At 38.2% G+C, this 14,634-nt stretch overlaps 1 protein-coding gene across 2 annotated transcripts in view; it reads left to right on the top strand.

Moving 5' to 3' along the window:
* Positions 1-568: 568 nt before the first annotated feature.
* The window catches only part of LOC122670856 (NAP1-related protein 2), a 30,221-nt gene continuing 16,155 nt past the window's right edge, over positions 569-14,634 (top strand). The window contains exons 1-7 of one of the 2 annotated variants that reach the window (XM_043867868.1): positions 569-856; positions 2,055-2,177; positions 2,266-2,316; positions 2,544-2,615; positions 2,760-2,873; positions 2,964-3,025; positions 13,907-13,967. In XM_043867868.1, coding sequence (XP_043723803.1) covers positions 728-856; positions 2,055-2,177; positions 2,266-2,316; positions 2,544-2,615; positions 2,760-2,873; positions 2,964-3,025; positions 13,907-13,967 — 612 coding nt within the window. In that variant the 5' untranslated portion in view covers positions 569-727. The remainder of the gene's footprint in view (positions 857-2,054; positions 2,178-2,265; positions 2,317-2,543; positions 2,616-2,759; positions 2,874-2,963; positions 3,026-13,906; positions 13,968-14,634) is intronic. The other variant, XM_043867867.1, reaches the window with a different exon arrangement.

Below are 14,634 nucleotides of genomic sequence, written 5' to 3'. Positions count from 1 at the left end.
TTTTTATTAGTCCCACGTTACTATGGCACTATACGACTGGACAACAATTTCTTGCTCAAAATTAATATAAGGGAAAAGTCTCTATTTGATGGTGTTTCCTATACCAAGGGAAAAAGTCTCTTACCCTTAATATAATAAAAGGGAGATAGTTTTCTGTTCATGAGTGTGGCCTATGCCAACATTCTCATGTGTTTCTCTCTCCTCCTTAAAACAGGAGGATAGAGGTGTCTTTTCACATAAAGAAGAAAGAGATAGACTCATGGAAGTGCTGGTGTAGGCCACACTCCCGGATAGAGTTATTTTTCCCATAATAAAAATATGTGAGGATGTAGTGCACACCTAGGATCAGAGACTCTCATTATTTTAGGGTTAGGGTTTGGGGATTAAAAAACGGATTTTCTAATTAACTTTCAGGCACCAGCACCACAACCCCCACTCCCAAAAAGGATAAAAAAAACTCTCCCTGAAACGAGACTTGCAAGAGGTCCATCAACCGCTGGGTCCCGCGATGCGGGTCCCACGCAAAGGAGATATAACCAAGGAGATCGTTTAAATACCACCAAGGAACTTTCCCCTCAGAAACCCCTTAGCCGGTTTGTCTCCCAGCTCCAGGGACCTCAACCCTCACTTCATTTTTCTTCTTTCCATCTACTGTTACTCTTCCAGGCATTGGCCGCTGCTTGAGAAAAATCAGTTTTGAGAAGATCAGAAGAACGCTAGGTTGAAAATGGTTGCTGACAAAGCAAAGAAACTGAAGGGCGCAGAGAAAGGTGAGGAGGAAGATTCAGATCACATTGATGGGGAGCTAGTTCTGTCCATCGAGAAGTTGCAGGAGATACAGGACGAGCTCGAGAAGGTGAGCATTTCTGTACTTTCTCTTTGTTGCCCTCACTTCCACGTTTTTCGTGTTCTTTGTCTAGTGTTTCATATTGTTGGAAAGCGGTTGCAGTTTCTCAGTGTTCATGGGTACTTTTCCATGCCTTCCCTTTAGAACCACTTTTTCTCCCGTAATGCTTTAGACTTCTTATATCTGGGAGCTTGTGTTTTCTTTTTACTGGTTATCCTCGGGAGAGTTTCTCTTTTAGCTTAAATCCTTCTCTACTATTTGGTATTATCTGTTTTTGGGCTTGCATTTTCGTGGTCTTCATTGGAGTTTTGGTGGCAGATATTTAGAGTGGTCTAAAGGGAGGTTTGGATGACTGTTATTTAATACTTATGAAGCCGACGGTGCTTAGTTCGTTCATTCAACTGCTTACACTTTTTTTTTTTGTGTTGGGGGGGGGGGGGTTTGGATTAGTTTGTGTGTGTGATTTCGAAACTATTGGCATTCTCAGTGCTGCTGTTGGACGGATTTGGGTTGTCTCCTTAATTTGTTTTAGGCTAGTGAAGCTTTGTTATGCTCCCGTGTTTCATGTTTAGCTTTATTCTCCAACATTTAACTAGATGGAATGTTCACAAAAACAAACACACGCTCTCTCTCTCCACCCTCTGTAAAAATCCAGTTTGGACCATACTCAAATATCATGTGTTTGTCACTCTTTTGGTTCATTGTGAGTTTCATTCAAATAAGATTTGTGATTGTTATTTCAGTCCTCTATTTTTTTTTTAAAAGAAAAAAAAATTAGTTTGGGGTATGCTAATGATTCTTTTGGATGGTTTGGAATGTTGCATTCATATGGAGTACATTTGTTAGTCTTGTGGTTTTGTCTTAAAATTCTGCTGTGAAGGTGGTGGTGGTTGATTTGCTGGGGTTTATGTGAGCTCTGAATTTAAGAAGTTTTAATATCTTTGGAACAGTCTTGTGCAAGGCAAAGCTTTCCTCAAATCAACAAGACATTTTCTCCCATGAGATGGTTAAATAATCAAACAACGAAAACATTTATTTCTTCTTGGTGTCTATCTTATTGAGCCAACAATACTATAGTTGACACAGACCAATCTTTACCATTTATTTGTAATGAAACTATAGTAGTTCATCCCATTCCTTTTATTTGCAGTGAAACTGTAGTAGTTCACTATAAAGCTTAATTATGCAGTTTTTGGTGGACCAACAGGTTAATGAGGAAGCAAGTGACAAAGTCTTGGAAGTCGAGCAAAAGTACAACGAGATACGTAGGCCTGTCTATGAGAAGCGGAATGCAATCATCAAATCTATTCCTGATTTTTGGTTGACTGCTGTGAGTGATCCATCCTCCTGCAGAGCCTTGTTTCATTTATAGAGTATTCATTCATCCCACTGACTTGTGCAAGGGTTTCTGTGTGCAGTTTTTAAGTCACCCTGCACTTGGTGACCTTTTGAGCGAGGAAGACCAGAAGGTTTGGTTCCTTTTTGTAAACTACATGAACTAGGATGTCAATTTGAGAGGAATCTTAGCATATCATTTCTTCATTATCCAACGATCATGCCTGTTATTTGGCTTTTTTTAATCTGAAACAGATTACTTATACCTGCTAGTAGGATCTTTTACAACATTTTTTTTTTCTTTTTGATATTTGAATTGTTTGGCTGCTTATATTCTACTTGTTCATCTTCATTGGAACAGGTTTTTAAGTACTTAAGCTCTCTCGACGTAGAAGATTTTAAAGATGTGAAATCAGGGTACTCTATTACTTTTGTGAGTTTCTTCCTGATCCCTTAATTCTCTTATAAATGCTTTATCTTTTGCTCTCTTCAAGTTTTCTTTTGGGCATTGATTTATTTTTTAGTTCAATTGATGGTTATTGAGTGGATGGCTATTCTGTTTCTTTGTATTGTTCAGAACTTCAATCCAAACCCGCATTTTGAAGACACAAAACTTACGAAGACTTTTACCTTCTTCGATGAAGGAACAACTAAAATAACTGGTACAACAATAAAGTGGAAAGAGGGCATGGTAATGCTGATTTCTTTCAGTGACACAGTGATATTTGCTGTTGTGTTTTGACTCTGCTAAAAACTTACTTTACATTTTTATCATATGAAGGATATTGCTAATGGAGGTAATCATGAGAAGAAAGGGACCAAGAGGCCTCTTGCTGAAGAAAGGTTGGTTTTCTTTCTTAATTTCCTTTCTTTCAAATTTTCTAATGTCATGTCTTTGCAGACATTATGATTTAATAACGCTTTCGTGGCTGAACTGGCATGACCCAATATGGAAACCCAGACTGAGAAGAACCGGGTCCAAACCTGTTTTTTGGTGCAATGTTGGAATGTAGGGTTTTATTTATGTCAGGGTTATTCATGTAATTTGAAAATTTATCTTTGTTTTATTTTATTTGAGAGTTAGCCACATAGGAGTCTGAGTTGTATCAGTTATGGAGTTTGAGTAGGAGCTGTATTTAAATTCTATGTATGCATGTAGTTGCCTTTTCAATTATCAGATATTAGAATAAATTTTGTTTTTGAGGAAGGCGTTGCCTGCGGGGATTGAAGCTGCCTGCCAGCTGATTGTCCCCTTCCCTCCCTTTCGTCTTCCAAGTTCAATTCTGAACCCCTCACAGGTAATTCTGATTGACCGCCAATACAGGGTCGGCTGGCCACCACGATGTAAATTGAGAAGAACACCTATCGTAGATTCTCCGAATGATGCACCGGTGACCGAACTTTGCATTTGTATGCATAGAGTGCTCTTGGTAACCAAGGTACTGCGATAAGATCGTTCGCCCAGTTACCAACTGGTTGACCGCCAGGTGCAGAAATGACCTTTTCAACTTTTTAAGCACATTACTTGGTCATAATTTCCAGGAGACTCTTATGCCACTCCAAGTGAACTAAAATAAGGTCCTTTAGGGTTACCATAGGTATAAGTCAATGATCATGATGGATGTAAACCATTTTGGTCCAGTTGACTTAGTCAGTCTACACTAAAGCCACCTTTCTTAGGTTTTTCAATTTAAATCCGTAGGTGATTGAGCTTGAGCTTAAGCATTTGGATCATTACATCCTAGGATCATCTAGATATTACAGATGAGGCACAAGACCTAGGATACATTCAAGCATACTACAAATAAATCTTCCATTTCTGGCTTGAGTTGCTTGAATCCTCATGGATGGCTTGACTTGATCTTTCAATTTGAGTAACACCAATCCATGAGTCTATTTTTTATGCAGCTTTACATATTCCACTATGATGCTTGGGCTCAAGGACACACTTCTTGAATGCTTGGAATCTTAGTGGGGGCACGTTCTCATCAATAGGAGACAAATCCGAAGGGTAATGGCAATCAGATTGTGCTTTGCCGGAAGCTGCTTTAGCAACTTGTCTCCTCTTTTCAATGGTGACCTATACAGTTTCTGGAAACAGAGGATGAGGATCTTAATGTAAGACAGGATTGAAGTCTCAACCAGTCCCAACCAGGATCTGAAATCAGGGAAAAATTGGTTCAGTTCGATGGGTTAAAGCTGGGTTGATTTGGTGGACTAATGGGTAAGTCTAATGTCAGGGTTAAGGTGAGGGAACAGGTCTGATCAATAGGGAATAAAAAAAAAGGCTAAAGAAACAAATCTGCAGCAGGGCAGTTGTCTCTGCCGATTAGTTCTGTAGACTGGGAAAACAGGGTTTAATGTGATTTTGGAGATTTGGTGATCTGCAGGTCAGATGGGGCTAAGGATAGGATCGAGTGGAGGTCTTAGAGGGGGTAAGGTTTGCTGAAAAGCTTGAAGAAAACTAATGGCTGGATAGGGCAGGAGAGAGAGGGAATGGAATTAGAAGGTTAGTCAAAAATAGAAGGGAACCTGGGAATGAAGGTCTGGGCAGCAACAATGGAGTTCGGTTGAAGGGGAGAGACTTCTGAAGGCTTGAAGACTTGCAGGGAATGAAACTGAACAACAAGAAAGAACCTCCTGGGCTTCCCATCGCAAGGAGTCAGTAGGATCCAACACCAGTTCCTCTCTCCTAGGATCGAACACCACATAATAGGTTCATGGAAGCAAAACTTGCATAACAGCAGAGATAGATTTTGAATCAAATCGTGGGATCTTCAGCCCCTTGGGTTGCTGTATATAATATTAGAAAGGAGCAACAGGGTCTAAAATTAGAAAGTTTCAGAAATCTAAAGTTTCCAATTTGGTCCCCCTTTGCGTGGAGTACAAGACAATCAGTTTCTAAACTGATGTGAGCTAATAATTTTAATCACCTACTAATTATGAAAATAGAAACTAACTTAGCCCACATGGCTGACCATAACTTAAACTGGTCCAATTTGGACCAACCGGTTCATTGGTTTATTACAAGACTCAAAATAAAAACAGAACAACCCAATAGAACAGCACTGTTCACGTGAGCAGTATCATGTGAACAGTGTTACTCCAACAGTAGTTGAAAATCAAAATCGTGGCTGGCTGCCAAGGTAGGCAGCAGCCTTCTTCTTTTTCTTCCTTGAGTACACCCTTGCTTCTGCATCAGATCTGTTTGTAAGCAAGTGATCCTAACATTTGGGACATTGTTAAGAGCAGTCTATATGATTCCCACAACAACCAATGGACAAGGAGAAAAAGTGTTGGTTGACAAGGCAATATGGACACCAGATAAAAAAAAGGTCTCATCATAACAATTCCAAGGCAATGAACATCTTATATTGTGCATTTGGACCTGATGAATGCAGCTGGGTATGTATTTGCAAAACTGTAAAGGAAATCTAGAAATGCTTTGAACTTAATCATGAAGGTACAAGTCAAGTCAAAGAATTAAAGGTAAATATCCTGATGCATTCCTATGGATTATTTAAAATGTAGGATAGTGAGATCAGTGAGATGTATGCTAGATTCACTAAAATTGTGAAAGAGTTAGCTCCCTTAGGAAGGGCCTATAAACCATATGATCTAGCACAAGATTTTTAGGTCTTTGACTAAGATTTTGGAGACCAAGGTTATAGTCATCCAAGAGGCTAAAGATATACAAACCATCAGTGGATGAGCTGATTGGTTTTCTAGTTACCTATGATGGTGTTGAAGCAGAATGAGAATCCCCCCATAGTTAGAAACCTTGCTCAGAAGATGATGATTTTAAATACCTTGATGATGACAAAGTTCTTTTGGCCAAAAATTTAAGAATTTACTGACAACGAATAGGTCTAGTGTTTTTGGCCAAAGTCCCCAAGCTAAGAAAAATGTCCAATGTCTTAGGTGTGATAAATTTGGATAAATGGCTGAATATTGTCTCTCTAGAAAAGGACAAAAAGTTGAGAGGAGTGAAAGGCTAAAGAAGAAGGGTTGGAGAACCTTTACAACCACCACTTGGGTGACCTAGAAGCAAGGAGTCAGATGATGATGACTCAAGTGAGGAGTGCCAAATGGCATTCTATGAGATTGAAGAAATTCAAACCGATGATGAGATGGAAAATGAAAATCCACAGTTTGAAGAGTTGGCCAATGAATATGAAGAATTGTGTATGGACTATGGAGTATGAGAAAATCATCGAGAAAAATAGAGTTCTAAAAAGGACCATATATACATTGGAATGTGAGAATGAGTGTCTCAAAAAGGAAAAATAGTCCTTGAGTTTAAAGGCATAAGATTTAAACTCTTCACTTGAGAAGTTTTAAAACGGGACTAAGACCCTAAATGACTTAGTTGGTCAACAAAGATCTGCATCTAGTTCCTTTGGACTTGGCTACAATAATAAGCCAAACACATATTTGAAAAAGCGTCATTCTAAGCCCTATACTACCTGTTATTGATGTGGCAAAAGGGACAGATTAGAGTTCAATGTTCCGTAGAAACTAACTGGCTAGGATACAAGGAGAAATGGGTACCAAAAAGCCAAATTTCTTTCTTTGGTAGAGTTGATGCAGATTCCACTAGTGCTCAAAGAGGAAAGTGTCCGAATCAGAATCGAAAACCTCAAAGGAACCATGTGAAACAAAGGATTAATGCTAAGGTCTGCCACAATGGTATCCCATGTTGTGTATGACAATGGATAATGTCAAGATGAATGGAAGTTTATGGGAGGGAGTTGGGGTTGGGAATGATTCCTGTTGCAGGGATGTGAACACGTGTAATAAGGTTGAACCAAGGAACGGTCCAGGATTAAGGACCCATAACCCGGTCAAACCACCAACCACAGTCTCACGCCTAAAGCGTTCGCATAGAACTTCACACGTGGCCAGCCTAAGGCACAATTACTAACAATACTGACAAATTCAGTTAACGGCTCCCCCTCTCGGATCTCCCACCTAACTTGAAGAATACGCAACCCCAAGGAAAGGGGGGGGGGAGGAGACAACGTCATATATAAGAGAACAGGAGAAGAGAAGAAGGTAAGCATCTACAGAGTGTTCCATTGGTTAAGAGCCATGAGCTCTAGAACCAAACCTTCCTTCTCCGCCCCCGTTAACTGCTGTATTGCTCTGAGATCTGACTTAGGCATTGGAAAGTCCTCCCTTGGAATCCATTCTGGGGCAATCACCCGCTCTGCCATCTGATTATATTGTGTGCAGGATCGGACCATACCGTGGAAGGAAGATCTCGGCTGCAACAATTCCCAGTCCAATTGAGCTAGAAAGCTCATGGGAGCATGTCTCTAGAATTATCATGCTCAATGTGTTTTAGAAGGGAATTCTAGCAATATGTGTATTTATGTGATAAGAATCATATAATAATTTGTTTGATTGGTCATATATTGATTTGTTTGTGTGTGTGTGTGTGTGTGTGTCTGTGTAAGTGTGTTTATGTGATAAGAATCATAAGATACACTTTTATGCTTGTTAGTGGTAACCATGTAATAATTTGTTTGATTGGTCATATATTGATTTGTTTGTTATAATGCATATCACAGCACATAGGTCTTTGGCATACCTTGGATATTTAAGTGGGGTACCTTGGATATTTAAGTGATATATTTAGTGATCAATTACTTGAGAATTTGAAGTAATGCATTCATGATCAAGTTTTTCAGGATATGTCATTAGAAGATGACGATTTAATTCCCTGAATTGTTGAGTTATATTGGTTAAGCTCTAGGATGAGTAGAAAGTTTTTAGAAGAGAAGCATTCTAGGAATTCATTTGAATTAAGCTGCCAATACAGTGACGGTCGACCAGAATCGGGAAGATTCAAATTCCGCTGGACTTAACTAATGTGACTGTTGAGCGTATAAACTGTTCATATCCAATGCACTTGAATGAGATGATTATCTTGATATCTCTATGTAAGACAAAATGGTGTGGCTTTAAGAATCATACTTGAACGTGTTATATATTGGATTCTTATACAAGTCCAGTGATGCCATGTGGCCTTAAGAACATTGCATACAAATGGAAATTTATCTTGATGTTCTTATGTAAGTCCATTATTAAGACTGTATGCGGCATTAGGATGATTGTGCTTGATTGGTATATCTTTGTCACCTATGTAAGGCCATTGGTCGTTGTGGCATTGGGAATGCTATGTATGAAATAGAAAATGATTTCATTCCTTGTAAGACCAGACTTATGGCAGCAAGAATGCCTCATTTGAATAAGTGGAAAAATGTTCATTCCTGTAAGTCCATATGTGGCCTTAGGGATCCTTTTTTTATATGGAAATATCTTGATCCCTATGTAAGTCCATTTGCGTCAATAGACACAGTTCATTTGATGAATATGATATATTGTGTGTCTCTATGTAAGGCCAATTATGGCTTAAGATTGTTCAATCTTTAAGTGAGTTTTGCCTTTTTAGTAAGACCAATTGTAGCATTAGATTGCCAAATCCTTGAGTAGATTTTTTGCTTTTTTTGTAAAGCCAGCCATGTGGCTTTAGGTTTCCTTGTTGAGAAATGGGATAAATTTATTGAAGCCTATATAAGTCCATGTTTGTTATATGTGTTTTCCCTTGTTCCAAATTGGTATAGTTTGAAATATATGAGATTCATACATATATTGTGGATGATATCAAAACAGCATATCAAACACGTGTTGTTTTGGAATTAGGCCTCGAGAGCCTATATTTTGGTATCCATGGATGAACTTAAATGGATGAAAATCATTCTTGAATGATTGAAATATATTTATCATGACACCATTTTGGCATTAGTAGTCTGATTGATAATTGAATTATCTTTTGCTCCTATGTAAGGCCATGTTTGGCTTTAGACATCATCTATTTGAGATTGGACTAAATGAGATGTCTATATAAGACCATTGTTTCGTCAATAGGTATCATTGAACTTGATTGGTATATATTTGGATGCCTATGTAAGACTAGCTGTGGCCTAAGAGTAGTTCAATCATATGGGGGATGTTCTTTTTGTAAATTTAGTTTTGGATTTTGATTGGTTCATCTTATGAGGGATGTTCCTTTCTTTGTAAGATCAAATTTTGGCTTTAGTGTGATTCATCTTATGGAAGATGTATCTCACTATATAAGTCCGCTTGCGACCTTTGTAATCTTGTGTTTAATTGGTTATATCATTGATTACTAAGTAAGTCCAGTTTCGGCCTTAGATATCTTATCCTGAGATTTGGAATTAATGTGATGTCTATATAAAGTCCATGTTCAGCAGTAGGAATGGTTTTATTTAGGGTAAAGTACACGTACCCCCCCTATAATGTACCCAATATTCCTCGTACCCCCCTAAGCCCCTCAATATTCCACGTACCACCCCTGCTTTACCCCCTAATGCCATTTAAGTCCACACCAGGTATTAAATGCTATAAAATGACCAAACTACCCTTTCTTCTATCTTTTCTAAAATTTGAAAAGACCTAATTGCCCTGACCTATTTGCTAAAATTTGAAAAGACTAAAATGCCCTAATCTTCCCCAAATCATCATCTTCTTTTACATACCCCCCACCACCACCACCACCCACCATTAACACCATCACCACTGTGAAGCCCCACCTCTAGCACCACTGCTACCCACCACCATTAATACAAATTTGAAGTTCTATTTGACATGGGTGAAGAAGGAAAGGAGGATGCGCTTACAGTGAGAAGTTAGCAATTAAGTACAACCCTGGGTACACCAATTCGGATTGTGAAGAACCTTCGTGTGTGTAGTGACTGCTACTCTTTAACTAAGTTCATCTCCAGAGTATACAACATAGAGATAATATTGAACCGAAACCGAAGTGAGTTTGCAGCAGGGGCAGTAGCGGGGTGGCCGATGGCAGGGGAGGGGTTACACAGCAGGGTGAGGGCAGTGGGGAAGATGAGAGGAGATCGGGTGGGCGGCAGGGGTCTTGGGATAGGGATGATGGGGAAAGGAGAACTAAGGAAAATCCAGATTCCAGAGATTAGGGTTAAAAAAACGGATATAGAGAGAGGAGAAGAAGGAATTCAAATTGTTCAATCCAATGAAGAAATCGGCGACAATTTCAATTTAATCCAGGTCGACGGAGGAAGACGCAGTTTTGATAAGGACACATCCAGCACCCATTATCGTGTCTAGCCATCACTTACATATCTCTGTTCGTAGGTACCCTATCTTTAAGGTTGCTTTCCAAATTCTACTTCATTCATGGCGGTTCAATCAGGTGGGTTTCCACTTGGGTCCAATGTGCTGGTTTTCCTCTCCTCCTCCCCATCTACCTCCCTCGCCTCTTTAATTTCAGCAAAACACCATAGTCAGCCCTTCTCTCACTTCACCCTTAAGCTTCTCGTCATAACTGTGGTGATGGGCACCCCCCACTTGGGTCCAATCTACTGGTTTTCCTCTCCTCCTCCCCCATCTACTCTATCTTTGTCTCTGCATTCTATTTTACTTCTGAAATTTTGATTCCTGTGTCTCAAATGGATTCTTCTTTTTCTCATATTTCACACCCCCAATTCAACAAACTTTTTTTCCTCTTTTTTTCTTTTGAAGAATTGGAACTTTTTAAGTGATTCTCACAGGAATTCCCTTTTCTTGTCTTCTCGAACAGTTACATCAAACAATAACAACGGCAACGAGAGTGGGTTTTCGGGCAATACCGTTAATCACAGCCGATTCTCTGCATGCGGAAGCCTGGATGAGTCGTTTCCCAATGGTCACATCTTGCCTTCAGTGAGGTGGGGCTTCACGGTGGGATGGTGATGGTGGTGGTGGTGGTGGTGTAAAAGAAGATGATGATTTGGAGAAGATGAGGGCATTTTTGGTCTTTCCAAATTTTAGCAAATAGGTCAGGGTAATTAGGTCTTTTCAAATTTTAGAAAAGATAGAAGAAAGGGTAGTTTGGTCATCTTATAGCATTGAATATCTGGTGTGGACTTAAATGGCATTAGGGGGGTAAAGCAGGGGTGGTACGTGGAATATTGAGGGGCTTAGGGGGGTACGAGGAATATTGGGTGCATTATAGGGGGGTACGTGTACTTTACCCTTTTATTTATTATACAAGTTTGTATCATGTCCATATTTGGCATTCCTACGTAAGCTCAGTTTTGGCTTAGCAGTCTTGTTCTATATTGGTATATCTTCTTGACTTGCTATGTAAGCCCAGTTATGGATTTTGAGTTGAAGCTTCATTATTATATTCTTTTGCACTCATTATAAGACCATGTTTATGAGTATATTCTGAACTTCAAAACAAGACTGGACTTATAGAATCCTAATCCAGCATTCCAGCCTAAACACTTAATAACAATTAAAATAAAGAAATAAGGACACTTATGACTTGACTAATCCTATATGCCTAGCCTGTACCCATATTATAGGCCCATTAAAGTGACCCATTACAATGAAAACACATTGGATCAAAGGCCCAACACATATATAACCCAACCCAAAATTTATTTCCAATAAAATAAGCCATTTAGGTGATTTAACTGCATCACAGTTGGATGGCAAACATAAGAGGATCCATTAACAATCGCTACACTCCAATGATTGAAGGCCTCACTTTGCCAGTCCATTAGAGCATTTTGAAAATTAGGGGTAGGTTTGTCATTGTTAATTTGGGTTTTGGGGGTTCTGTGTTCTTTTCCTTTCTTTATGTCCTTATTTGTTAAGATGTAATAGGTGAGGGCTTAGGGGTAATTTCTTATAAACCCCTAATCAACTTCTTAATATTATGTGTTTCTTTATTAATAGAACCCAGAACCTGCGATAGAACATATTCTCTATCGCAGGCTGCTGTTTCTTCCTCTCGGCAGTGTGCTTCCCTTCTTCTTCTCTCTTCTGCTAGTTAGTTAGTTCTGATTTCTAATAGAGCATATGTACTTCCTACTTCCTACTTCTTTTTTTCTCTTGATTGTGTTTAGGTATTTGTTGTGAGGTGGGTTTTGTAAATAAATAGCTGAGACATTTTGGTGGGAATGAGTTGAAGTATGCTGACTGGAACTTTGTGAAGCTTGTGTAAAGACTCAATATATGCCTAAACCATGCTTTATCTAGTGTTTGGAATTTGGAGATATAACGGGTGATTAATGCTTCAATTGAGGACTCTTTTCATTCTGCATTCTTTTGTAGTCATCTTGGGAAGAAACAACACCTTTTGGTACTTATTCACTGTAACCAATAAACTATTCTTCCACTTTGCAGTCTTGGTCATTTCTAGATTTTATCTTTGGGTGTAGAATGGATTATGATCTACAGTCCATCATCTTTTTTGCTGTTTCTGATCCTTATATAAAGTGGATAGAAGGTATGGAAACGAGTGGAGATACAAAATATATATATATATATATATATATATAAATAAAAAAAACCAACTATCCAGCATGCTCTGGTCTTGCTCCAAATTGTCTTGCACTTTGATGTTGGATTTTGCATTATTTGTTTCACGTCATTCCATTTTAGTCTGGAGAATAATTTCATTGAACTATGATTTTCTGTTTCTCGTGTGTGCATGCCATTAAGGTTTCGGTGAAAGATTTTCTGATGCATGTTCCAAACTTTATTTTGGTTTAGAACTTAGAAATGATGCTTCTGACTCTTGATGGAAAGTTTTAATTCATGGTTATAAGCTTTCTGCAACCCTAGTTATTCCAACAATGCAGTTTGTTTATGAGTCATGAACCTTGATAAAGGAGGTGCATTGAATAGGATTTCAACATTTTTGCCTATGCATATCTTTGGCCTCTCAGATGTATGGTGATTTATGTGTACGTGTATTTTTGGGCACCTTTCTTGGGTTGATAAAGTTTGTTGTAGAGAAATTTTTAATATCTTCCTTACATTATATTCATATATTGACAATTACTAACACTCCTCTATAAAATACTTTTGCACAATTGTACCTAAATTCTAAACTTACACAACAGTTTCTCCCCTGCTTTTTTTTATGTTCTAACTTTGCCTTCAGAATAATAAATCATGTGTCATTTTCATGACTTTATTAGGATAGATTAATGTAACATTTCGAATGATACATAAATAATCATGTTCAAATTGGAAGGGTGGGTTCACAATAATAGTAATCTCATTGCGTTGGATATGGGAATTAAATTCTTCCTATCTAATGGCCGTAAGTGACCATTGACTTGAGTGGTGGTTATTTGCTGCTTTAATTTTTAATGGAATTTGACCAGGTCAATTTGCACTTGGTGGCAATGGGGTATGAGTGTATGACTTATAAGAGGATGGGTAGATCCCATTTTGGGCTGACTTTTAGACGAATTAATATTAGCCCATTGTTCTAAGAGGGAAAATTTGGATTTTAATAAGAACAAGGGAGAAAGTATTGTGTAAGTCTAAGGATTTGGTACAACAAAAGTATTACATAGGTTTAAGGGAGATACCTAAATTTTCCTTTCAATCTATGAATCATAAGTTCACTTGTACTTTTGGGCATACTTTTTTGCATCATGTCGTTTATTTTATTGATCACAAGTTAACACATGTTCTCACTTCCCTGTTCAAAGCAGCAAATAGAAAATGGAATATGCCATAGTTGTTTCAGCATGATGGACATTGTGCAAATACCTTATTTGCAATTTATAGAGGCATATTCACATCTGTTCCTTCCATTGTCAGATACTTTACTGTGTGTGATTCCTTAATTCTCAAATTTGACTATTTCAATTGTAGCTTCTTTAGCTGGTTTAGTGAAACTCAACAAAAAGACATTTCAGAGGGAATTCATGATGAGGTAATTTTGAACTCTTCTGCCGGCTCTCTATCTTCCTTCCCCCTCCCCCCCTCCAACAAAAAAAAAGCTGAAAATTTGATGAAAAAATGATTTTTGCCATTTTAATTGCATTTTTCTTGGCCCTTATATGCAATGAATTTTGCCATTGTCACATAATGGTAATAACTATCTTATTATCCAAAGGCTGGGATTAGAATAACTAGCAGTGATCTAGAACAGCAGGTCAATCAATAACCCTCAAATAGAGCAATATCAGCAACCTGGTTTAGGGTGATCAGATCTTGTTGTAACTCTGGTCACAAGGCTTTTTAGATGTATGGAATGGGTTGCCAAATTTAGAACTGAATCCAACGGTTAGATTGGAATATATCAATTAGTTATTAAAATTTAAGAGTGGATAAAATTTAGAAACTTTAGGTTAGAAATAGTAAAAAACATCAATGAAAGTGAAGAAATAGCAAGTGTAAACAAAATAAAAAGTAGGAGTATGAAATAGCAGCCAAAGGAAAACAGCAAGATGAGAGTATAGGAATAGAAACTAGAAGAAAATAGCAACTAAGCCATGAAAGTTACTGCCACAGGACACCACAAGAGGAAACATAGCACTACCAATACCAAAGTTCGATGGACTATTTGGACCATAGTTCGAGAACTCGGGAGATCTCGC

The sequence above is a fragment of the Telopea speciosissima genome, chromosome 8, assembly GCF_018873765.1.
Source record: "Telopea speciosissima isolate NSW1024214 ecotype Mountain lineage chromosome 8, Tspe_v1, whole genome shotgun sequence".
Lineage (NCBI taxonomy): Eukaryota > Viridiplantae > Streptophyta > Magnoliopsida > Proteales > Proteaceae > Telopea > Telopea speciosissima.
This window is presented reverse-complemented; position numbering and strand designations above follow the sequence as displayed.